The 26,506-nt window shown below is 39.5% G+C and overlaps 1 protein-coding gene across 13 annotated transcripts in view; it reads left to right on the forward strand.

Moving 5' to 3' along the window:
* The window catches only part of ENOX1 (ecto-NOX disulfide-thiol exchanger 1), a 533,277-nt gene that overhangs the window by 330,092 nt on the left and 176,679 nt on the right, over positions 1-26,506 (forward strand). For all 13 annotated transcript variants that reach the window (XM_070480830.1, XM_070480828.1, XM_070480825.1 and 10 more), the window contains 2 exons: positions 10,599-10,742; positions 11,553-11,690. In XM_070480830.1, the coding sequence (XP_070336931.1) occupies positions 10,730-10,742; positions 11,553-11,690 (151 nt within the window). In that variant the 5' untranslated portion in view covers positions 10,599-10,729. The remainder of the gene's footprint in view (positions 1-10,598; positions 10,743-11,552; positions 11,691-26,506) is intronic.

A 26,506-nucleotide genomic window follows, 5' to 3' on the forward strand; every position in this document is an offset into this window, starting at 1 on the left:
AAGATGTGGGGCTGTTCTATAGTGAGCCATTTTCCTAATGGGCGCCTACTTTATAGACTTTAGCTTTTTGAACTCATTTCAAGTATTAGTGTTAGTAATAATAGCTTTCAAATAAAAATGTCCTTATAAGAATGTTAGTTGCCATCTATGTAAGGTATATTGATGTTTATTCTCAGATTGAAAAGAACTGTGTCACTGTACTACCATGCAAATGTCACTACCAGGAAGAAGGACAGTTGAATTAGCTGGTAGTTAGGAATGGTAGAAAGTTTGGGGAGTGTGTTTGAATGAAGATGTGTCTCCTATTAAAGTTAAGAGTTTGGTGTTCAGAGATTGTACTGTGGGAAGTGTGGAAATAATGCTGCATTTAGTTTTATGTTGACTATGTGTCTCACTGTTATGTCTACCTTGTTTTGGGCTTATTAATGGAACTCTGTTGTAGAGATTGTGTCTGGTTGATATGTTGGATAAGTACACGAATGCATGTCTACTTCACTGTGCAAGTAATAAAATCAACATCTTAATTGCATTAATAGTCAAGGCCTGGTGAACATCTGAAGTAGACAACCACTGCACTTCTCAAAGGCCTTCACTTCTTATACTGCACTGTTTAACCACCACTAGTTGCTGGTTATTTTCTTAGTCATTATTTTACAACAAATATTATCTCATAAACCATAAAACTTAGAATTGCACAAGAATAAGAACATCAGAGGACTTGAAGAGTAGAAGATCTTTTTCATTAAGACTAGAAAGGAAAAAAAGGTGATGATGCTAGTGGGAATTCTTTTAAAATATTTGTTTAGGTTGGGTTTAAGCCATCTACCTGTGAAAATAATAAACCATGGTAGCAATAGCAATATACTGTAATTCCCGCAAAGCACATTCAGCATAATTTCCTTTTTATAAATAATAAAACCATAAATAAATACTATGACTGAGCTTACAAGAAATTACATTCAGTATCACGGGCCAGATGTTTTTCTCTCGTATCTGTGTTCTTTAGGGTCAGCTTTTGCTCGCTCCTCCGCCTTCCCCCGATAATATGTGAGTAATCTGTGAATACATAACTGGGGATGGCATTTGATCCTGACCCGAGTTTGGCGAATTTGCGGGGAAATATAGCTTTATGTCACAGGTAGTAGGCAGGAAGGAGACCGACAGTGCCTCCAAACAGCCATTTAAAACCTTCGTAGGCCCCAGGCAGGGGCAGCTTTACTTTCGGAGGCCCCATCCCAGGTCGTATCAGACCTATGAAATGCACTCCCACCTAACATTTGATACAATCTTGTCTGTAGGACTTTTGGACAAGATTTGTATAATTCTGCTTTTGAAATTATTTGCCTACAAGTTACTCCTTTCACTTAAAACCAGCTCTGATTTCTCTGTAATTGTGCAGACTCAGGAATTTTTGACAAAGTGAAGAAGGAAGGCCTACTTAACAAATAATCTTGAACTATAATGACGTCTACATGAATATTAAATTTGGTAATTATAGAAGTTATATGTAAAAATTCGTAGGTATTTCATTACATGAGTATTTGTTTTTGATCGTGCACATTGACACAGAACATTTTCAGCTCTCTGATAACGTAGACCTCTGTGTCTTCAGTGCCTCACTGATAACACTGCCATAGTTAGAAAACAGGCTGCTTTCTCAGGGGCAGATGGGTCCTTGATCTGGAGGACTGGAGTAGGGAAAGAGCTCCTATTTGAGGAGCTTACTTCTCCGAATGCCATCCCCTGGTAGGGAAGGATTTCTATATGACATTCTTAAGAGGCAAGTGTCACCTCCTACTGTCAGGGAGGATGAGTGTTAATGGGAGAAGGTGGAGTGGGCGGCGGCACACTTACACCTTTTTATGGAAATCCATAACCAAGATAGAGAGAAAATAGAGAAGGCATTATAGCTGTAGAAGCAGCGTTTTACAGTGACCTTCAACCTTGTTTTCAGTGCTGGAACCTTCCCATTAGCATTTATCCCACGCCCCCACCCCCCTTTTGGGGGCAGGAACCTCCATGGGGGCTTTCTGTGTTATAAAGGCCTTGATGAGATCACTGCGTGCAGCCAGTCCTTACTTCTGATGATGATCCCTGACCTCCAAAAGCAGCTAGAACATAAAGACCTTTATCAAGAAAGAACCAGGACAATCTTTCCTTTAGCTTCTGAACCATGAGTGGCCCCTGGAGGCTAGAACCACCTTGACGTGCCCCCCTCTTCACCCCCACCCTCAGGAACCTGAATACCTTTGGGTCCCGCAGGCCTTCCTCTCCTCTGAGTACCTCCATTTGATTCTTGCTGAACACAGCCAGTGGCACCAAAGGTTTGACCCTTTTCCTCAGAATGCTCCCTGCCAGCCTAGAACTTTCCAGGTGGATGTCTTGCTGCACATGCATTTGTGTTGGGCCCTCATGCCTCAGTAGCTCTCCCCCAACTAGCCCACCCCCACGAGGTAGCCACACCATCTGCGACCCCCCATGGAGTAAAAAAGGCCAGTCCAGGGACCGGACTGCCCTGCCCAGTGGTTACAGAATGTGAACAAGGGCCGTGGTTGGTCCTTTAGAGAAAGGGAAAACAAGGTCTCTGGCCCAGGGCAACACAGTGGAGGTCGAGGCGTCCTGCCGAGTCTGTAAGTCCTGGGGTGATGGAGACTGCAGGGCTAATGCTTTATTCATCGTGTTGCAATGGCATCATTAAGAGCACATTAGTTTAAAGAGTAACAAACGTGTTCTTCGGGCCCCTCCTAGGAGAAATGTTAAACAGGATGAGCAACCGGCTCCAGCTGGTCACAGTCTGATCTGGGTTTTATTGCAGGTAGATTTCCATAGATTAAAGAGCTGTAATCAGGGCTTTTTGGAAAATAGATAATTCATTTACCAGAGTTTGCAGCCATTTAAGGGTCACTTATTCACCCACTACAATTAAAATGTTCCACTTTGTAGCTTAATATGTTTTCCATGGTTAAGTCGAGGTGTAAAATGAGTACATAATGAAAAAACTGAGTAAAAAAACAGCACAAATTATAGAATTATACATTGTCTGCCCCTTCTTGTATAAGATAATAATGTTTACAGAAATCGCTTTCTGTGCATAAGTGTGACCGAAAAGACCAGTATGTGACCGATAGGCCTTTCTACACTATGCGTGCATAAAAAGTTGTTCTTTGATTTGTGGCAGCATCTGTGGTTGATAGAATTCACATCTCCTGATGGCTGTGCCTTTGAAGCCTGAAATGCCCCTGAAGTCTGTTGAGGAGGTGTTACCCACTTTGTCAAAATGACTCCTTCCTTGGTCCTCTCTGTTACTCTTTCCTGGCAGCCCATAGCTTTGCCATTTCAAGGGAAGCTTTTCTATAGTTACAGCATTCCGTTTACTTTGTCCGTTCTGTAGGACTTTTTGAGTGGGCACGTGGAGAAAACAGAGAGTACAAACAGGAAACTTGTCGGTTGAGGCGAAGCATTAATTCTCTGACATGTGCTTATTTGCTTTCGTAAACTTGTCTGTGACTGACTTAGTTGGCAGTCATGCCTCCATATCTCGATTCAGGGGACACAAGAGTCCCTTTCCCAAGGCCACACCTCACTGCAGAAGTAGGATTCAAAGGCAGAGCTCAGATCTCTTATTTTCCAGGAAAGGGCTCAGCTGAAGGGAGAATCTGTGAGCTATGACGGCTGTTTTGAAATAGTTGCCTGTCAGAAACACTTGGGGCCTTCTGAACCTAGAAGAAGTTGGAACTGATGAACTCTCCGGTTCGAACTTTGATATTCTATGAACCTGGGTGTGCTTGTCCTGAATCCCAGGGACTTTTTTAGAAAAGGCTTTACTTAAAATGAGACTCTTCTGGTGTTAAGGGATCCAGGCTTATGTTTATGGATGAGATTGCTTCCTTTCATAATTCACTCACCTGCAGGGCCAGCAGTGATAACTTTTCCTATGGTGGGTGTATTTTGGAATGTGGAAACAACATATGACAACATAGTGTGTGTGTGGTTGATAGATACCCATTAATGAGAGGAGTGAGCTGACCTCTTACCTATTTCATACACAGTCTTCAAGTGTGATATTGCCCTTCTCAGAAAATCTGAAACAGTCTGTGTGTGGAAGGTCCTGTATTTTAAAACTTGCTTATACAAAGACTTTGAAGTTACATATTATTGTAGTACCATCCAGTCCCATTTTCTTTTCATTTCTGTTGTTTTGTGTGTGTGTGTGTGAGAGAGAGAGAGAGGAAGATTGGCCCTGAGCTAACATCTGTTGCCAATCTTCCTGTATTTTGCTTGAGGAAAATTGTCCCCAAGCTAACATCTGTGCCACTCTTCCTCTATTTTATATGTGGGATGCTGCCACAGCATGGCTTGATGAGCACTGTGTAGGTCCACACCCAGGATCTGAACCCATGAACCCCAGGCCACCGAAGTGGAGTGTGCAAACTCAACCGCTATGCCGCTGGGCCGGCCCCTTCTCTTTTCTGTTTTTAATGGAAAGAGAAGTGCTTTATCCCTAAGGTCTCAAGCTTTCTCTTTTATTATTTCATTCAATTTAGAAATACAAAGTGTAATTTTTTTAAAAGCAAAGGTGTCCTGAAAATGAAATAATTTTACCTTTGTCATTTCTCTATATTTATATATGTAACGCCAGATAGTATCTTTCTTTGTGTCGAAAGATAATCTGCTTTATCTACTATCCTGCACATAATGGTTTAGTTGTCTGTTTGGCAAGTTTGGTTATTTTTTTGATTGTATGGTTTCAGAGGGAAACTTCTGGTTCTCTCTCTCTCTCTCTCAACGTTGAGTTCTTCGAAGACAAACATGTCATGAGTAAAACCTTATCATCCATTCAGTAACCATTTCCTCCGTAAGATGGAAGGAAGATGGCTTGAAGTTTAAAACTGGCTGCTAGACAAAGTGGAAAAATGGAGGATGTAATCACAGAGCCTTAATGGTATTTTGTGTTTGAGAAATGGCCGGATCTGCTTTCTATCTTCTGGGGTGCATGCCAAATTGAAAGTTTTGCTTTCTTCCAATGATTTCACTTCTTTAGCACTGTACGTACATGCCTTTGTTACACTAATGCACTGCTTAATGGGTCTAGAGATGCTGTTATTTATAGATTTCAGCTCATTCACCCAGCAGCTGCGAGAAGTCTCACAAAAGGCGAACATCCCTGTAAGCTGCTTCTGACCTGGCAGGGTTTGCCAGGGAGGTGTGGGGTCTTAGATCTTGGAGAATGACTTGTCAAGTGCACCAAAAGCTTATCTGGAAAGATCTAACATTTTTTCAAATTGTCTTTCTTTGACACTTTAAATTCTTCTGTGTTTGAGCTTCCGGCAGCAATTTCCACTCTTGTGTTCTTTGGCTTTCAAACCTCCAGCCTTGGGGATCGGACTCTGGAAGTGAAGTTCCTTTATTACTTCCTTCTTTCCCTTTTCATTTTCCTTTTTCCTTTCCTTCTATGCCTGAATTCATTTGGAAAACATATATATGCATATATGTAAAATTTATGTATAACTTTAAATATTTTATAAATTTATAAATAATTATAATTTTATGTATATATTGAGCACCTGCCGCATTCCAGGTACTGTGCTTGCTAGCTGCAGGGTATGCAAAGATGACTAGCTTCCTTAATCATTCTAAGCTTGTTGTTTATAAACAACTAATTAGAAAATGAAGTTACAAATGCTCATGTAGAGAAAGATACAGCTGCTATGGGGGCACGGAGGAGGGAGTACGCATCTCCTTTGTCTTCTTGCCTTAAAGGACAAACTAAAAACTACTTAGAACAGAAATGGTGTTTGTCCTCAGGTGCACTCTGCTGGGATGTATGTCAAATGGTGACACTTCTGAAAACAGTGATTTTATAAATATATGAGTAACAGGTTAGATATTAAAGAAGACCTTTTGATTTCCTGGCTTTGATGTAAAGTGCTACAGGATTCAGTCCTGCCTCAACTGGTCTTTGCCCGGTTCCATCCTCTGCCCATGCCATTTCCAAGAGGCAACTTTTCTCTCCATCCTTCTCAGGATCTTTTTAGCTTTATTTGATGTAATATTCCTGCTTTACAATTCTCTCATCAGAAATTCCCCATGGAGTCTAATCTAATTTAAATCTCTTCCTCAAAACCTTAATGTTTTTATTTCCCATTAATCAGGAGAGATTGATTGTTAATAACCAACATCCTGTATATTTAACATGAAAAGTTTCTCATGCTTTATCTTATAGTACCTTAGGTAAGCTCCACTATCAGCTCCTCTTCCTTACCCTCTACAAGTTTTCTCCTCTAAAGCACCCCGCTACCCAAAAATTAATCCTAAGAAGTAAGGAGCAATGTAGACTTTATTGACATTTCTGTAGAGAGGGCAGGGAAAGATTTCCACTGTATACTTTCCAATGAATCACTTGAAAATATGCTTTAGTCATTTCTCTTCTCTGAAGTCCCTTTTTCCCTTGGGTGGCCACCAAAGGTCCCTTCTTTCATTCTCCTAAAGCACTTAGCCTTGGTGTCCTCTTTTTCTACATTTTGCAGAGAAATTCCACCCTGCCTCAAAACTTGCACATTCTGCTTATCTCCTAGGTCGGTAAAACAAAAGGCCCCATACTTAACAGAACCCATTCTCCTTAGCCAGTTTAGTAATCCTCTTTACTAATTAGAGTGTGTCCTTTGGGATCCTTTTATATTTGAAGAGATAATAGTGAGAAATTTATAAAGCTGATGAAAGACATTAGCTTTTCTACTTGTTCCTCAGTGGGAGAATTGGTCTGAATTACTTAGTTTACCAGTACAGGAAGCAGAAATGTCTCCCTTATTATTCATAGGCAGTTGCTTAAAGATCATGGAGTTAATACATAAATGACATCTGTTTAACAATATTCTGTATTGCTTTAAACTATGAAACATTTCCATAAACTCAAGAGAGTATCCTACTGATTACATGAAGATCAAAGTGAAATATTTTATTAGTGATAGAAGAGGAAAGTAGAATTTTGGATGGGAATGCATTTTTCTTTTTACTGTAAATATAAACTATGATAATACAAATGAACAATTCCTATAAAAATAAAGTTTCAGATGTCTTATAAGTTTCCTTTGGTATCAACTCTTTACAAGACATTAATAAATCTGATTTTCTCATTATAATTATTTTTCTGTTGAAGTAGGCATGAACCTAATGGCGTACATCAAACAAAATCATTCTTTTTTAGAAAAAAAAAAAAGAAAAGAATTTTCAATACCAACACCTAACTCATCTCTACCCCCTTTTAATAGGAATCTGTTTTGTGGACAGATGGGTTTTGTTATTTGCAGTGTGTGTGTCTTAGGGACCTGTAAAAATTGGACAGGATTAGAGAGAGTTGTGTTAGTAAGAGTGGGAGAAGCCTGTGCCATTTTTTTTTTTTTAGACCAAACAGTATTTTCATATTCTTGGTGAGTTTCAAAATTTATTTGCCCCATTGATATAACCCAGTAAAATCCTAAGCATAAATATGTCTTGTTGAATAGTTACAAAACTGGGCATGAGGTTTTGTACTTGAAAATGCCTTAATGAAGAAGAGGTTAGATTTCAGATGAACCCTGCACAAAGCTGTATTGTTGCCCTTGGCATTTTGTACATCTGATTGTTTTGTGATGATCTTACCTCACTGAAAGCTGTAAATAGAAACTACCAATTTCACAAATTGGTCATAAATCTCTTGAAAGCTTTTGTAGTTGCATAGGCAGAAAGAAACCGAGAGAGAAAACTTCGTACCTCTTTTGAACTACATTGTATTGTTTTATCAAGTAATTGTAGAAAATGAAGAACTATTCTGCTACAAATTAGATGTGGCACAGAAAACTAGGGCAACACTTACTTTTAGAAATATCAAGTGTTACTCACTGTTTTAGAATTAATTACATAATTATCCAGCAGAACACAAAGATCCCAGGGCACCTTAATGGAAACACTACACTTCTAAATAAAATAATAATAATTAGCACCTACAATATTCCAAGTGCTTTATTAGTTAGAATTTTTTAACTCCCCACATCTTTGTGTGTAAATAAACATCATTAGGAATAGTAATCTTTTTTATAGTTTAGAAATAAGAAAACTAAGGCAGAGAAATTGATTTGAATGATAAATTAAGCATTATGGTCTTGAATCCTTTAAAGAGGCAGGTATTCAATAGGAATGATAGATGTTAGTAGAGAACAAAAATAGCTCTTATGACTATTCATAAATTACTAGGTAGTAATTAATTAAAAATATCACCTTTCTTTCAAGCCCAGTGATCAAATCAATTTAATTTTTTTAAAGAATTGCATGGCATCCTTGAGACTATTGAAAATGCCTGAGATGTGATAGAAGTGACTTCACAGTCACCATTCTAGATATGTGGTAGCAACATGAAGTTGTATGGCTTTGAAACTATTGAAGTGGAGGTTGAAGAAAATAATAAATTGAATGTTACAAATTCTCTTTAGGCTGTAAATCCAGGTATACAAACAGTATCAGTTTATTAAGATGGGCATGAAAAGTGTGAGTGGAAGCTATGAGCCTCCAGGACACTTCATGCCCCTTTGTAAGACCATAATGACTAAAATGAAAACTACCATTGGAATGGACTGTTATAGAGCCAAGGAAAGTGAACATGATCCCTAAAACACTGTAGCAAAAAGGCAAGGTGAAACATAGCTCATCAGGCACAAGTCATAAGGCCCACAAGGGAAAGGGAGATGTTCTCTGATAGAGCATTCCAGAACTGCAGACTCACAGGACAGAGAAAAGCTATGATTAATGCCCATTTGGGGAGAATCTGAGGTAGAAGGAAGCCAGCCAGCTAAACTTCATTAGGGGAGATAAGTAAGATAAATAGTGACCTTGTGATCCTTTGAAAGGGTTCTACTACAGGGCCATTTGAGCAAAAGAATGAACACATTCTAGCCTGATTCTTTGTTGCTGATCTGAAATGGTTGGAGATGGAGAAAGGAAAGTGCTTTGAGGTTTCATCACAGAAATATTGGTGGTATGTGGATGGCAGACATTTAGTTCAGCTACCTATTTATGTTATTGAGTTTATTTTACTTGGTGAGAATCTCTTTATCTGATGGCATCCATTGCCTGAGATAATTGATGCACAATACATAAGCACATTCTGAATTCATTTGGGTAGTAGAGTTTAATTGCAAGGAATAAAATATTTGTCCTTAGGATAATTTGCTCCCAAAGTTGGAATCTTTCACTACTAAGTGATGAAGATGTTTCATCTTCCCGCAGACTGTTGGCAAAATTCTCCACTATCTCATATGGCCCCTTAGTTGAGGGCTGGGGACTTGTGAGAACTGTGGAAACAATTTGCTCATTATCCACCTATCCTTGAGACATTGAAACCCAAGCTTCCATTTGAATTAAACTTGTAGTCAACAGGCAATAAGTTTTTCTTTGACACTACACTGTTCAAAGGGATTACTGATACTCACGCCTAAGAATCAAAGAAATAAAAGACTATGCCATAAAAGGGCCAAACTTTCCACTAGATACACAAACAGACCATAGCGTCTCATTCTAATATAGCCATTAACGGAAAGATGGTTTAGAAAACTTTCTACATTTATATCTAAATAAAAATAAATATTGAAATTCAGTTGGTATATCAAATCTACTTAAAATTCAAATTTCTCACCCACCTAAGTGATGTATTTTATCTTTCAGTTTTGAACTGGTGAAGGTGCATTTAAAACATATGTGTACGAATGCTATGTTTTTGCATTTTTAAGGATGGAGAGAAAGCATAGCATTTTATCAATAGTGTGAAACAGAGGGGCCCTTTGCAACTTTATTTAATGTTTTATTGTTCTTTGTTTCTGTTAGGAAAGTGCTTTGAAAAAGTCTAATAAAAATACATATATATAAGCTGTGCCATTCTAGGGAAAATTCAGACCAAACAAATTGTGGCCAGTTAAATCTATCTTTTCATAGAACTGAAAAAAACAAATGCTTTTCCTCTGCTGCCCCAGCACCCTCTAGATCTTCTTTTACGGGCTGCATGCCATTCTTTCCCTTTGCCTTTCCTGACTATTGTAATTTAGGTGCACTCCTTTGCCAGCCTTACGGTGAATGGCTTCTTGCTTTTTTCTTCCTCTTCCCTACTTATTTTTCCTCTCTGAATACATTTCACAGATGACCGACTTCCAAAATAACAACATCAATTAATTTTTTAACTATAAAAAAATCATCCTTAGCCCTGAGTCTGCCCTCTGCATTGATGTGCAGTGCGTGGAAGAGGCTGTGCAGGGGCTGATAAGCCCCATTCCTGAAGTCTCTTCAGCGGGAGGCGAGGCTCGAGAAGTGCTCGCAGACGGGGCTGTTTATTCAGCCAGCCCAAGCTCTGCTCTAGGCAGGTTGACAGTTGACCCACCCATATCACAGGGCTCTGAAACCAAGCAGGGGGACAGCCACGGAGGCACAGGAAGCAGCTCCACTTCTGTGCCTGTGACTGGAAGTTGTTCTTTGTTGTTTCGTTGTTTGTTTGTTTTGAATAGACGGTAGTTTTTCCCTCGAAGGCTCATTCAGTTAACTGTTATAGTTTCTCACCACACTCTTTTCCCCTTTTGCAGAATCCAATGATCTCCGTGGGGACCCTGCACTCAGCCATCCAACTGCTCCTGCCTCCCAGGATGCTCATAATTCAATAGTAGATGCAGGTGGCATTGAAGGCATCACCCAGTGTCCCCAGCAGCTTCCTCAGATGATGGCTGCAGGTAAATGTCGGTGGCCAGCACAGGACAAAAACAAGGCATTTTGAGTTCTTAGTGGAAAAGCTTGCCCAGATGTGAAAGCATGTATTGAACTGGGAGCCTGGGGTCCTCAAAGAAATCAGGCCATGGAACTAGTGACTATCAGAGAGCATTAAGTCAAATTTGACATGTTTTGCTGGTTTTTGGTTTTTTTATAGCTCTGTGCTATTTGTTTTTAATATTATTTATTTGTTTTTATGAAAGTCTGTGCTTATAAGAAATATTTTGGAATGTCATTTTAGTCAGACACCTGCATTTCCTTAATGTGATGATGTCAAAAGTTTGTTGTAAGGGAGGAAATATGTTACAAAGTAACACTTAATAAATTCAGTCAGGACCAGTCTGACTACTTGACAGTTGTTTTTAGAGATTCTCTTAATTACTCTCAGAAACAGTTGAATATATTTATTCTTTGTCTACTAAGCCAATTGAGTTGTTTTACCAAGAGAGTATTCCCGCTTTGCCTCTCAACCTTGGAGCTTAACTAAGGTTGTTTCACTGGGAGGAGAAAGCGGTTCTTCAGTTTTTTCCAGGGGTACTTCCTTAATGGCATGCTGTGTATAATATAAAGTACATGTCATTAAGTTTCCTCCCAGAGTGTATTCGGAAACTCTGTTTACGTCTGGAGAAAACATTGCTGTAGATTACAGTGCTTTATTTTTTCGTGGTTTGAGAATGTGCTAAATGAAGCCTCACATCTCTAGAAATGTGATTTCCTTTCAAGCAAACACCCTTGCCTATTGACTCTAAGTCGTCGTTTGTTTTTCTCTGCAGCAGCCGATGGTTTGGGGAGTATAGCGATAGACACGACCCAGCTCAACATGTCGGTGACAGATCCCACAGCCTGGGCCACCGCCATGAATAACTTGGGCATGGTTCCTGTGGGGTTGCCTGGACAGCAGCTTGTGTCTGGTAAGCTTTCTCCTGGGTTTGAAGATGCTGGCAGCAGTGCCAAGGGGTGTGGGTGACAGGTGCCCAGTAATCTGTCTGCCCGCAAGTGTTGGGCATGCTCTGTGATTTATGAGTGGGGCATGTTTGGCAGGTTGTACTTGAGATTCTTTTCCTCATCACCTTGCTCTCCTGCCTGATATCTGTTCTCAGCAAAAAGCCATACGCAGTATCCATCATCTGTAGCGCTACAACATCAATTTCATATTTTAACTTGGTAACTGGAAGGGCTAATATTTGCCTTCCAATTTGCAAAAGTCCTTCATGTACATTATGCCGTTTGATCCCAGTCGTCTCTTTGAGATAGGTAGTTACTTATTGTTGTTGCTGCTCTCGTTAATGTTTCCATTTTAAAAAACAGAGAAACAGAGGACCAGAGTTTAGGTGACTTTTCCAGCATCGAAGTAGCAGACCTAGAAAACCAGCTCAACTGACTAAATTCCATATTTTCCTTCCAGTACACTTTGGAATCATAATACAATGTGTTCAATAGGGGAAATGTTTAGAAATGTCACAAAGTAGAAGGTCATTTAAAAGATTTCATCATTTATTTTAATACATGTTTATTGAGAATTTTCGTGTGGCCTGTGACAAGTTCTTTGGGAAATAGAATAAATGTATACATATGTAAGTGTCCTTGAGGAGCATGTCTCCTTAAATTGAAAAAAAAAGAAAGCAATGAAAGTAATGTATGGAATCAGGTTTGAAGTAGTGGTGCAGGCTAGTAATGTAGTCATTTCCTGAAGGATCAATCACTGGGGCTCTGAGAGAAGATATAGGGAGGTGGGGCTTGAGCTGTGTGGAAAGATACATAGGACTTGCAACATTCACTCACTCGCTCACTCGCTCACTCATTTGTTCATTCAACAAATATTCATTAGGCACTGTCCAGGTGCAAGGGCTCCAGCAGTCAAAAAAAAACCAGACAGTGTCCTTGCCCTCCCAGAATTTGCAATGCAGAGGTGACAGTCAGTTATTATACCACAATCATTGTTATAATGTCAGAAGAACAATTCACTTTTGCCCATCAAGTTAGATGGGGGTAGATGGTATGCACTAAGTAGAAACCAATTGTCTTTGGAGAGTTGCTGAGTTCTGCACCCACAGACCTGTGGACCTTGTGCTGAGTTGAGCCAGGATTTGTTTGTTTATTTGTCAATAGCAGCCATAGATATAAAATTCTAAGCTGGCAGTAGTAAATTTTATATGTGTGTGTGCATCTGCACATGTGTAGCTATATACATACATATATGTGTATACACACATACACACATATATAAATAAATATCTGGTTCCTTTTTTAATATAACAAGAAAGAACTTGAGAGAGGACAGAAGACAAGGGAAAGTGGGCGACAGAAAAAGAAAAGTCAAAGATTGAGTTATAAAACATTATACATAAGATATTTATAAAATTCTGCAAAATGCTATAAAATTCGTACAACTGAAGATTAGTCTGAGGCGAGATGTGTGTATGTACATAAATGGCATTTTCTGTGGTCTGAACGTGTGTTTATCCAGACCGTTTTTCCCTAAAGCTGATCTAGACAGATGCTTCTTTCTAGTAACTTGAAAGTAAAGACTTGTATTTTTCCACTCAAATTTTCCCAACTGCCTAATTGAAATATTCATATAGCAGAGATTACTCTTGTCTCCACCTCTAACTTCTCTCAGAAAATGTTGTGTGACTTCCAGAGTAAGCTGCAACCTCAATAATTCATTATTTTTTCTTAGGATTCTGAGTCTTCTGACATTTTAACCATGACCGATTTATGATTTTCGCAGCAACTTACCATGACAAGAATTACAGCCCTCCTCGTTATAGGAGATTTACCGTATCTGCCCTGAATTACGTTCTCTGTCTCCTATATTAGCCAAACTGCTTAAACTGTTTCTGAGCCTTCCAGGGTCTTCTTGGGCATCCCTTCTTCATTTTCCCAGTCTGCCGATTGAACTGAACTCACTTTGTTCTCAGGGCCGCTAGCCGAAGCTACTCATTGACATTATGTTCAGGGTCAGGTTCTGTTTTATTTGGTTAGCGTTTATGTATTTTCTTCCAGTCTTTCCTCTATGCAAACATTTTAACCATATTAAATATAAAATTTTCTATTATGCATTTTTGTTAATATCGTATCGGAAATTATTTTTCTATTTTATAGTTTTATATTTTAAAAAATTTAAATAATCCATTGAATAAATCTTCCTCAGTTTATTTAACTGTTCTGGTGTTTACATTTAGGCTGTTTCATTTTTTCACTCCTTAGCCCAGTTTCTTTGGAGAACTTAATCTCTTCAAGCATGTAAAAGCATTTTACCTTCTCTGTAAAAGGATGATTGTATCTCTTTCATGGGACTGTTGTGAGATTTAAATATAACTTACATAAAATAGCTGCATTGTACTTGAGCATAGTAAGTATGTATTAAATATTACTCTTATTTCTTCTTCCTTTTTGCTCTTTTATTTAACAAATAATATTACATTGAACATTTTTATGCATAGAGCTTTTCAGCAATTAGAATTATTTCCTTCAGATAGACTACTATGTGTAGAATTAGCAGGTCAAAAGAAATGAACGTTTTAGAGTTTCTTGGTAAGTACTGGGCAATTAATTTCCAATATATACATATGTATTTACTGTTTACCAGTTAGATATGCAAAGATGGCATCCTATTTTTTTTCCTTAAATTCTTTCATAACTACCCTTTGAAAGTTATTTCCCTTCTCCCCCTTCATTTTCTATTCATAGTTCTTCTTTTGTAAATAGATTATTTTTATACTGAATCCATTTATCAGATAATGTTCTTGGTGATTTTTTTTATTGGTTTATGTTTGGTCATTAATTGTTAAGTAAGCATTTTGATCTTTGGCATTCCTATTTCCTAAAAATATTTATCCAGTCTGTCTTTTGCCTCTAAATGTCTGTTTATTTTTTTAAAAAAGTTATGTTTAACTTTTCCTCTGTGAGTTCTTTATTCTATTTCTAAATACAGAACGGTTTTCGCACTCTAGAAGCTGATATGTATTCCCAATTTTCCTTGCCTCCATTGATTTACTTCCTTCTTTTATCAGAAAATCAATTCTTATGTATATTTTTCTCCATTTCTGAAATATCTATTTTGTACTACTAATCTACTTTATTCCAGCAACACATTGTTTCAGTTCTTACAGCTCTATAGTATATTTACATGAAGTATCTTAGACTCTTTTTACTGTACCTAATGTGTAGCGTATTTGTTTCTTCCCAACATAGTCAGCCACAGAATGTTGCTTTCGCTCAGTTTTCATGCCATCCGCCTCTGAAATTCTTCAGTGTGGCTGTAGAATGTTAGAGGCAGTCTTTAATGTCTCAGAAGGGATTTAAAGATTATTTAGTGTAACCTTCCTTCCAAGAAATCTCCTCTAAAACATCTCTGACAGGATTATGGAGAGGCTGGATTTTATGAGCACTTGGCTTTCTCCCAAAGTTTCTGATATTTCTAAATGGCCAACTACTCTTCCCATATTTGTTAAAATTAAACTGACACTAAATCCCATTCCTTACTGCTTCTTCTATTTATTGAGAGATTAAAATTATCAGCAAAACAAGGCACACATTTTTCATATCCTCTGATTTTATCAAAGGGGTTTCCCAGGAAATCAATCACTCATTACTCTCACATCGTGCCTTTCTGATGTGTGTTGTGAGCTCCCACAATTACGCCTCTTTCCTTTTTCTCCCCTTTTATTATCACCCCGATGTTCCCCAGCACGATCCCATTCCCACTTTGGTGAACTTCCCTGTCTACCCTCTGCATATGAAGTGCTGCTGAGGCCATTACATTGCACTTGTTTCTTTTATCCAAAACACACCATTATGTTGTTCTACTCCAGCCCTAAATTCCTACTCCAGTGTCGTGGTTTATCTGTGAGATAATATTTACCTGCTTATGTTATTGTTTCATGTTTATTTTACTCCCCGTATTTTTAGTTTTGTGGGATTTTGCTGTTGTTATTGTTGTTCTTGACTTGTTCTTATTATCAATACTTTGTGCACTGTATAGATCCAGGTTTTCTAAACTGACCTGTTGGAACATCAGTGTCCCACAGTTGTTGTTAGTTAGAGTGGACGTCATATAAGTATCTATGTGGCCTAAAAACCATGGCAAACTCTGGGTTTACCGTGAGTAAGTTGCTTTCTTTGAGCATTTCCTCAGAGCCTATACTACGCTAACGTGCAACGTGCAGTTTCAAAGAGTGGCCTCTAGTATGTAGGATTCCCCAAACTTAACTTAGCCCTTAAGAAAATATCTGTTAGCATCTCATGACGCTAGCATATAACCATCTAAACCAGATTTTCCCCATCGACTGTGGAGATGCTTCTCCACTACCACCCGTCTTCCTCTGCCATATATGATATCCACCCTGTGATCCAGTTTACAACTTTGTTTGTTTTCGCTAAACAGTGCTGCTCTCTAATCTCAAATTTCAAAATACTTCTCTTGTGGTCAGGTGTTGCCTGAAACCTTCTTCTCAGTTTTCTGTGATACATGTTGTCACTTTCCAGGAGCCCCCACCTCTGGTGTCATCAGCTGAAATCCAGAATATCAAATTCTGAGCTTTGACACCATCTGTGTGACCAGCTGCTCCCTTCCTATATACCCTGGCTTCTTTTCCAGAGTTATAATCATCAGCTGGAAGAGTTGAAAAGCAGCAGCTGAGTCCCCAGGTTTTAAGTTTCTTGCCCAGGCCTGCACAGGAACTGGTACTACTTTCTGGTTATTCTCTGGCTATGAGATTGTACCTTGCTTTTCTCTAAACTTTTTGAAATCTCCTTTCCTAATGTCGGCAACTTCTCCTTAGCTGTTATTGACTTTAAGTGACATGTATCTTTTACCCCAGGTTTCTTAGCATGCCATTTGTCATATGTCAAATGCATGTTCTGAAGAGCATCATACTCCCTATTAGCTATGGAAGGGTATATACAAAATGGTGCCGCATGCCTTATCGGGGATTAACTTGGAGCCAATAAAAAAATGTCTTGACACCGACAAGTATCTGTGAACCCTCTGAATTGTTCCTTGGCTCATACCTTGCTGTTTTTTCTTGAGAACCTCTGACTTCACTATCACTGCTTCTGTTCCCTGCCACTCTGAGAAGAGCTTAGCTTTGTAACTCGTGGGGAGACTAAGATGGGTTACAGTCGCCTCTTGTCCTCTTCCTTCCCCTTTCCCATTCACTGAGGCTTCCACTCATTTTAATTCCACTCTGCGTCCTCAGGATATCTTTTTCTAGTTTCCTTCTTGGGTTGTTTAATCCTCCCAGGAACACCTTTATCCTCTTTAATATGCCCAGATATGAAGAGGCATTTGTTAAATCCTTTCATCTCCGGAAGCATCACTCTTTAACTGGGATTTATTGAGCCAGACGTTATGCTGACAACTGGGAATACAAGACATAGACCTTACTCTCATATTTTAGAGCCTGTGGGAGAAACAGAGAAGAGTAAATAAGCAAATACAAATCAGCATGATAAGTGGTTCTGCTCCTAACAGACAGAAGGTGCTAGAGGACGTCACTAAAGAGTGTTAAGCAGGGGCGTGCTGTGGTTAGAGTTGTATTTTTACGGAGCACTTTTGTAAGTCCTGTAGAGAGCTGATGGGAGTGTGGAAAGGTTGGCAGCAAGGGGATCAGATGGGAAGCTGGAGCAGTTACCTAGATAAGAGATAGTAACGGCAGTAATGGCAATAGTGATCGTGGCAGTGGACCTGGAGAGAAGTGAAGGGACTCGTCAGACATTTAATTATAGAAACAGTAGGAATTGGTGACTGAGTCCATATAGAATGTAAGGAGAGTGAAGAATCAACAGTGACTCCTGGGTTTCTAGCTTTGGAAACTGTGTAAATGGTGGGGTCATTTACTGAGATAGGGAAGGCTAGAAAAGAAGGGTGGGGGAAGATGGGGAGTTTCTTTCTGGATGTGTTGAATTTGAAGAACCCGTTGAAAGGAAACATGTGATGCATGTTCAGATTTAAGGTCTAGAGCTCGTGATAGAAGGGTGGATGGAGATGTAGCTTTGGCAGTCACAGCACGTGAATGGGCAGTGATGACCTAGGAACCTTTCTCCCCTGGCCACGCTTTTGCTATGAAATTAGAAATAGGCCCTCGGCTGCTCACTGAGTTGTCAGCCTAACCTCCAATTGTGTCTCCAAATATCTTCTCCATCTATTTCCTCTCTCTCTCTCTCTCTTTTTTTATGCTGAGGAAGATTGGCTCTGAGCTAACATCTGTGGCAATCTTCCTCTGTTTTTTTTTTTTTTTTTTTTTTTTTTTGTATGTGGGACACCACCACAGCATGGCTGGTGAGTGGAGTAAGTCCCCACCAGGGTCTGAACCCAGACCGCCAAAGTGGAGCATGTGGAACTTTAACCACTTGGTCACGGGGCCAGGGCCTTTTTCATCTCTTTTGACTCTCTGGATTCCTGTCCATTGCTGGGCTCTAAGGTTTGAAATGAGAGAAGGAGTCTGAGATAAAAAGAACATAATGTAGTAATCTATGCCTGAAACCATCTTATCAGCTCACAGAGACACTCAGATGGACTGATGGACTGTCTGTTGATAAACCATCACACATTCTTGTTTGTAAAATGAAAATAATACTCAAACCAGCAAACTTTATTTAGTCACTTCGGATATTAATGGTGACACCCTCTGACACAGGCGTGATTAAGAGGATATAGATAGCCTGCTGTATAGTGGTTGGGCTGTCGAAAACATGATGCCCAGAGTCGTCTTTTGTTTTTATTTTCCATCTTGTTGAAAGATTTCTCATTATCAAGTGTCAGAAAGCAAATAGGCCCTTGACTTATGTTTGACAATTTACGTACCTGATTTCATATATTCTTGACAGTTCTGTTTCCCTTTCCTGGTTGTTTACCCTTTTCTCCCCAAGACATTAGGACAGTATATTGGTATATTCATTCATTCATCACAATATTACTGAAGATTCAAAATGTACAGCATATTTTACAAGGCTCTAGAGAAACAGCAATTTACACAACAGACAGGTCATACTCCTGTGGAGCATGCATATTTCTAAAGAAGCAAATGTTATGCAAATAACTGCAAATGCTTATTTAATTATAATTGTGGGACATTACAGAAGAAGGACTGGGAGCCTGACTTAGTGTGGAGGTATTGGGGGGAGGGTGCAGAAAAGGGTCCTCTGAAGAAGTAATGTTTAGGCTAAGACCCCAAGGATAAATTAGAGTTATGCAGGTAGCAGGAGGGAAGGACAGGAAGAAAAGGGGAATTTGGGAAGATGAGAAAATTCTATAAGCAGAAAGTTCCCTGTGCAAAGGCCCCAGGTGGGGGCCGACCCCATGGCCGAGTGGTTAAGTTCATGTGCTCCGCTTCGGTGGCCCAGGGTTTGCCGGTTTGCATCCTGGGCGTGGACCTAGCACCGCTCATCAAGTCATGCTGAGGCAGTGTCCCACATAGAAGAACTAGAAGAACCTACAACTAGGATATACAACTATGTACTGGGGGGCTTTGAGGAGGAAAAAAAAAGGAAGATGAGTAACAGATGTTGGCACAGGGCCAATCTTCCTCACCTGAAAAAAAAAAAAAGTAAGAAACCAGAAACCAATATTTAAAAAAAAAGGCCCAAGGTGATAGGGGCTTGCTTCTTTCAAGGACATGAAAGGTGGATGTGTTTGGGCAAGAGGTGATAGTTGGAATGGGGTGGGTTTGGCAGATTGGTACTTTGCATGAGTCTGGAGAGGTTGGCTGGGCCAGATCATACTTGCCAAAGTAAGGAGTAGAGATTTTATTTGAAGTGCAAGCTATTGAAGGATTTTGAGCAGACAAGTAACCTCTGACATGTTTAAAAGAGAAAAAAAATCACCCAAGTTGGTTTATAAGCACTGGATTGAAGAGTGGCAGCAGAGGCGTCTGGCCATGCATCTGGAAAGCTTCTGGAAGTCCAGAAAGAGGTTATGGAGGTAGATGGCCTAGATCTGTCTGTATGGACCGAAATATTGAGAACCTACTGTGTGTCAGGCATTGCTGTAGGTGCTGGGGATGCACATGCCCTGCTGGAGGTTTCATTCGAGTGCTGTGTTTATGATGTGTGTGTCTACAGTATTTCTAGAGATAAAAGAATCTGTAGAAAATTGTTTCCAAAAAATATTTGCTTGGGCCTGTACTGTCTACTAGATAAGGTAATTGACATCACTTAAAACAAATCGAGGCCTGTGCTCAGATAACTCTCCACAGGTGACAACACCCTGTATCCTTGTTGGCTAGAGATGTTATAAAATGACACTCCTTTTCAAATGCTTGCATAACATGATATAGTCATTTGAAATATAATCATTTTTCTCCTTCATGGACTGAAGCAATATAAACTTATTTGCCTTAAAAATTTACTTTGTACATTGACTTCTACTGAATTATCAATGCATAATTTTTTTTCTTTCTGTTTATGTCACAACAAATATATTTTTTTAATTTTATACTAGTTCTCTCAATTAGCTTAGTCTTTATTTGTTCTGTCATACTCTGGTATGTGTACCGCTTAACTAGCATTTTGAACTGTCCTAGTCACTTTCTTACCCACTAGACTAAAACTAGAGAAAATATTTTAAAAGAATGGTATGTATATTTACACATGATAGATATATTGAGAATATACATATTGCATACAAATGCATAATGGGTATATGTGCATATACATCACAAGCACCCATTCCCTAATTATCTTGTTTTCCTTTTCTTCCGTTGGAATAGAGAAGCTTTGCTGCCTTTACCAGCTCCATGAGCTGAAGGGAAATATTTGGATTCTATAGTGGAAAATTGTATCCTGCCCCCATAGTAGGCATTCTAATGTAGCTGAGGACACGAGAAAAACCAAATAGTTAAATTCCTACATGAAAATCAATTTGTGTGTTCCTATCCTGTGCACACACACACACACACATGCACGCATATTCTGTGTATCAAATCTTTGTTTTGAATTAATGTCAAAGCCTTTTATTTGTAAATATAGAATAATTGCATAGTGACTTCTCCTGTTCAATATCTTGTCTCCTGTTGTTATTCTGCAGCCTTATCATTTACTATGTGTTACATACTGTGTTTTTGAGTTGTAGATATATCACATTATGCACTTATATAATTAGGCTATTGTTTATCTAATAGACTGCACTGGACTGTACACTTATGTGGGCAAGAACCATATCTAATTCATTTGTGTTTCTCATGAAACACAGAGCTGGGTGCTCAATAACTATATATTGAGTATATGAGTGTAAGGGTGAATGAGTGTATGATTTGATTCATTTATATAAATAATTATATAAAGATGTGTAAATTTTGGAAGTCATTTGTATACCTGGCCCTTAGACCATGCTAAAGTACAGTTATGTCTTTATTGATGGTGAGATGTGAAGGGTAGCCGCAACCATCAGCTCCCTTATTTGACATCTGTGATTTATTTTTCTCATAATTGAGCATTAACTTTCCTGATTACTTCTTGTTTCTTCTTTTATAAAGATCTATCCTCCCTTTCTCTCCCTGTCATGCTTGTGCTTTCATCTACCTTCTTATACATATGGAGCATATTTACAATAGCTGTGTTAGTGTGCTTATCTACTAATTACTTTATTGGTGATGTTTCTAAGTCTCTTTCTTTTGATTGGTTTTTCTCCTCATGATGGGTCATATTTTTCTGCTTCTTCACATGCCTGGTAATTTTTATTGGATGCCAGACATTGTGAGTTTTACATTGTTATGTGCCGGATTTTTTGTATTCCTTTAAATATTTTTGAGATTGTTCTGAGATGCAGTTAAGTTCCTTGGAAACCATTTAATTCTTTCAAGGCTCGCTTTTCAATTTGGGTGAGTGGGTCCAGGGCAGACTTGAGACTGGAGATATTTTTGTCCCACTTCTAAGGCAAGACGCATCTGGGAACTCTACCCCAGTATATCGCAAGGTTTCTTCTCCCTGGCTAATGGGAATTCGATCCATTTCTAGCCCTTTGTGAGCTTTGGGAATGGTCCCACCTGCTCGTTTCCCATGGTTCTTGCCTCAGCCTTAGTACTTCCCCCATATGCCTGATCAGTACTCAGCCAAAGACTGCAGGGGAACCCTCTGAAGATCTCCAGAGCTCGCTCTCTGATTGGCTTCTTCCCCTCCAGTGCCCTCCTATAATTTCCAGCTGCCGTGGCCTCCCTGAACTCAGGTACCCCTCAGGCTCTGTTTGGATTTCTCTTTCTTGAGTTAAATCCTGGAAACTTTCTAGACAGTAGACTGGGACAATCACAGGTTTCATTTCATCTGCCTCCTTTCTCTCAATAATCTCTGTCCTGCACTTCCTGTTGTCCAAAGCTTGAAAACTGTCATTTCATATATTTTGTCGGACTTTTTTAGTTGTTTGGGGCAGGACGATGAATTCCATCCCTGCTACTTCCTCATGGCTGGAAGCAGAAGTTTGCAGGCAAAGTCTTTGTAAAATATGTGGGTTCCCTAGGCATATAATTAGTATATATCTGAGGCGGTGATATGAGTGATTTTACTAAGAATGCTGAAAAGGATAGTAACAAACCCACCAATTACTGAGCACCTCATATGTAACAAATACTCTAAATATTTTGCTTCATTTAATCCTCCTCTAGCTAAATATTATTACCCCCATTTTCTAGATAAGGGAACTGAGCTTGGGTGATGTTAATTAGCTTACCCAAGATTACCTAGGAAGAAAGAGGCAGTGCTGGAATTGAAATCCAGGTCTGTCTGCCTAAACTGTTTCCACTATAGCAGGATTTGGGGGGAAATGACTAAAGCAAAACCCCCTATGTTTTTGCCTCAATCCAGCCCATCTTTACACTTTTACTTTATTTTATTTTATTTATTTATTTTATTTTAGGTGGAAATACATCATAGTGTGGGATGAGTGGTAATTGTAAAGATTTTTTGTATTACATTGAAATTGAAAAGATTTCAGTTATTTAATTTTTATGTGTATCATTTTTTATTGTGCTTAAAATCTGGAGATTTCCATTCAGCCTTATGAGTGTAGGACTTGAGGTCCAGTGATTTAGAATTTGTACTAAAGTGTAACCAGGAATAACTTAGTAATATAAAGCAAACTGCTATAAATAAGGCCATGGTGGTCGTGCCCTCCGGTTTATGACAGTGACCAAAAACAATCATAAAGATGGGGAGAATATGTACATTATGTTTCAGTCTAAAAGTAAGTAAAGAAAGCTCTCCTAAATAAAAAAATAAACTTCAGATTTTTCAGTGATTAACACAGATAAGATGGACTTGGGTCAACTTAAAATATTCACTCTCTGGGAAGTACAGAATCCAGAGCAGGTGGGCTTGTCAATTTGCTAACACAAGTGGAGAGGGTTCTTGGCTGAAGGATTCTATTCTCTCAGAAAAATAGGAGGCAAGGTCATCTGATGAGGTTAAGTGGGCTGAAGAGGAATAGAAAGTTTGAGAAGGGGGAACCTTGGAAGGTATTCACTAGGGGACCGAGAAGGAGCTGACTATAGAAATATAGTAAGGTTGGCGAACACTAATTGAGAGCCTACGTGATTTTCTCCAGCAGCGTTATGCTTTCCCAGCAGGCAGGTCCAGAGAAGGAAGGTGAGCTTTACCCAGGTTGGGTTTCATCAGGTGGCTGGAATGAAAAGACAGGGCACAAAGAAGATATGAGCATTTACAGGGGCTTCACAGGATGGAAGGAGCTGATGAGGGTAAGCTGGAAGTTGGAAGGGTTGGAAGGTGTGAAGGAGGGAGGAACATTAGCTGATAACGCAATAAATGCAGACCCTTTCCAGGGTATTTGCAAAAGAAAAAGTTCTTTTCCTTAGAAATTGAAGAACTGTCTCTGCAAGAGGCAGGTGGAGGCTTCAGAGCCTGAGATCTTGGGTCTGAAGCTAGGCTCTTTCCCTGAGCTGTGCAAGCTTGGGTAATTATTTAATTTCTCTGAGTTTATTGGTCTATAAACAGGGAGATAATAATACAACATCAGGGAATTGTTGCAGTTTCCAGAATCGGTAATATAAAGTGTGGGACATTCTGTAGGGATCCAAACGTGTTAGTTTGCTTTACCCTCATTGGAGAGCAGTTTAGGGAAAAGTAGAGAAGGGGAGAAGAGTGGCCTTGGATGACTTCTTCTGAAAGAAGACTTGGCCCCTGTGAAAAACAATTCTCTTGGACTGATTTTTCTCCCGTTTTGGAAGCAGTGACAACCATTCTCCTCTAAAGCCCTGTGGCGGCACCCACATGCGCCCAGAGCACACCCATAAATTGTAGCTCTAAGACAGTATTACTCAAAGATTTGTCCACAAGTCACCTGTGTCTACATCCCCTGGACTGTAGATCGCAGGGCACTATTTCAGATGTTCTGAAACATGAGGCCTTGGAAACTACCCCTGAAAATCTGAGAATACAACTCCTTGAAGCACTTCAGGAGCTGGGCTGGTGGGGAAACAAAAAAGTACCCCATTTGGCCTGGCGAGGGATAGGGAAGCTTGTCTGATGCCCCGTATCTGTGGTCTTAACTACAACACAGTTTTACAACTGAAATCTTTTTGTAAAAGTAGCTGAGCCAAAAAGTACCTAAAAGGTAGGTATAGGTGCAAATTTTTAAAAAAATCACATATTGAGTATCTACTATGCTCAAGCCCTGTGTATAATCTCATATAATCAGGCTTCCTCTTGAAAAAAGATGTCTTGGGCATCAATACACACATCCTTGGACTGTAATAAACTATATTTTCCTCCTCATCAGGGACATTTACTTGCTGTCATAGAAGATACAGTTTTGACCTTGAAGGTCTGCTTCTGAAAGTTTACTCCTGTCGGGTAAAGGGACACTTTATCCTTAAGGGGGAAGAGAAATACCATAGTCTTTAAGTTCACTAAGTCCTTCCAACCACAAGGGCATCTTTAAAGAAATATTCCTCACTTCCCTGGATGGGACTCTGGTGACCTCCATCAGTTAATGCTTCCTGGTCATTTATTCCATCTCAGCAGGAGAAACAGGCCTCAGCGCCCTAACAGGAGGTGACTAAAGCTCCGCGGGGGACCCTCACATGGAGTGAATTATTGCTGACGAGGTTCTAACCAGAGACATTTTTATGAGCTGTGCAATCACTCAAAAATGCTCATTTTATATTTTTAAAGTTCAGTGGCCTCTCTCTGGGAAACCATGTATTTGAGAACATCTTTTTGAATTTGTTCATCCCCAGCTGTGAGAAATACTGCCTAGTCATGGGTAGGAAAAAAGCAATTTAGGAAAATAATAGAGGAAGATGGTGATGTCATTCTTGTCTGGGTTTCGATGTCATCCTTGCTGGGACTTGGCCAGGAGAGGGGCAGGCCAGGGGCTCTGCAAGAGGAGAAAAGGAGCCTGGTATGCAGCAGGTCCTCACTGACCAGAGAAGACTGAGGAAGGCACGAAGGGGCAGAAAAAGCCGGTCAGTATCATGTGGGGAACCAGAGTGCTGAGGGCCCTGGAGACTTGGCATGATTCCTCCTCTGCTCTGTCATGTGGTGGCTAAGTGACATGGGCCAGTTGCACAGATCGAGGGCCTTGCCATACCCACTTGTCAAGGGAGGGTGTCCAGGCTCCCTTAAAACTCTGAAATTCTATGATTTGGGAAAATCCTGAAAGTCAAGAACACAAGGTATTGCTATGCACAATGCTAGAGTGACTAGCATCCAGGTAATACCTTGAGGAAATAAAGCGAGATGGTAACTTTTAACAGGAACCACAGGAAGAGTATCTCTATAATTAAGGTAATCTTTCTGCTGGTGATGGTGTTTTTTGTTTGTTTGTGTATTTGTTCTTTAATGGATCCAGAGAGCACCTGCAGAGTTAATCACACGTATAGCCACGTGAGCGATGTAGAATCATTGTAAGGAACTTTAATCTTTCTAGGCTTTGAAGAAACAAGTTGCAAGAGAGGGAAGGACATATTCCTGCCAGTTTCAGGGCCTTTGACATGGCAGTGGCGTCTGCTGAGTAACCAATCACTGAGGGCAAACATGAAGATGAGCAGGAGTGCAGATGCTAGAAACTGGAGGGTCTCAGTTCAAGCAATCTTGGGAAGAGCGTAAGATGTTTTGTATCTCAGTTTTTCCTATCATGTAAGGTAACTAGGATACAGACCATCTAAAATCCTAAATAAGAGGCCTTGCTTGTTTACATTTGTGGTTGCTTTTCATCCTGGCTATATCTGACTTAAGAATTTACAGTTCCTTAAAGAAAATTAGGAGCTTCATAAAAATGTGAGTAGGAAGGGACCATAAATGTACGTTTTCTCACAATTTCCCTTTGGAAGGCTCTTGCTGTTCCTGAGCCCACGCTTAAACGAAGGAAGAGGGCCAGCACAGCATCTGTGCCACGGCTTTGCACAGTCTACGCGTGACGGGCTCCTCCTTTGAATGAGTAAACTCTGTGTTCCGTTTTAAATGGCCTCCTGCTGGGCTCCATGCTTAGGAAGGAAAAGTAAATAAGGCCATGCTTGTCCCAATCATGTTAATGATAACCTTGGGACAAGTCTTGAAAATGGGACTTGGGGCAAAAAATAACTGAAATGTAGATAATTAAGGATTTATTATAATATGGTATCCATTGTATGGGAAGATAATAGCACCAACTCAGTAGAAATAATCAGATTTACAAGTTAGAAAGGACTTTAGATAGTAATATCTCATACTAGTATTTAGTGTTGAATTTTTCAGAGAGATTTCACATGCAGTATTTCATTTAAACCTTAGTGAC

Source organism: Equus asinus, chromosome 11, assembly GCF_041296235.1.
Source record: "Equus asinus isolate D_3611 breed Donkey chromosome 11, EquAss-T2T_v2, whole genome shotgun sequence".
Taxonomy (NCBI): domain Eukaryota; kingdom Metazoa; phylum Chordata; class Mammalia; order Perissodactyla; family Equidae; genus Equus; species Equus asinus.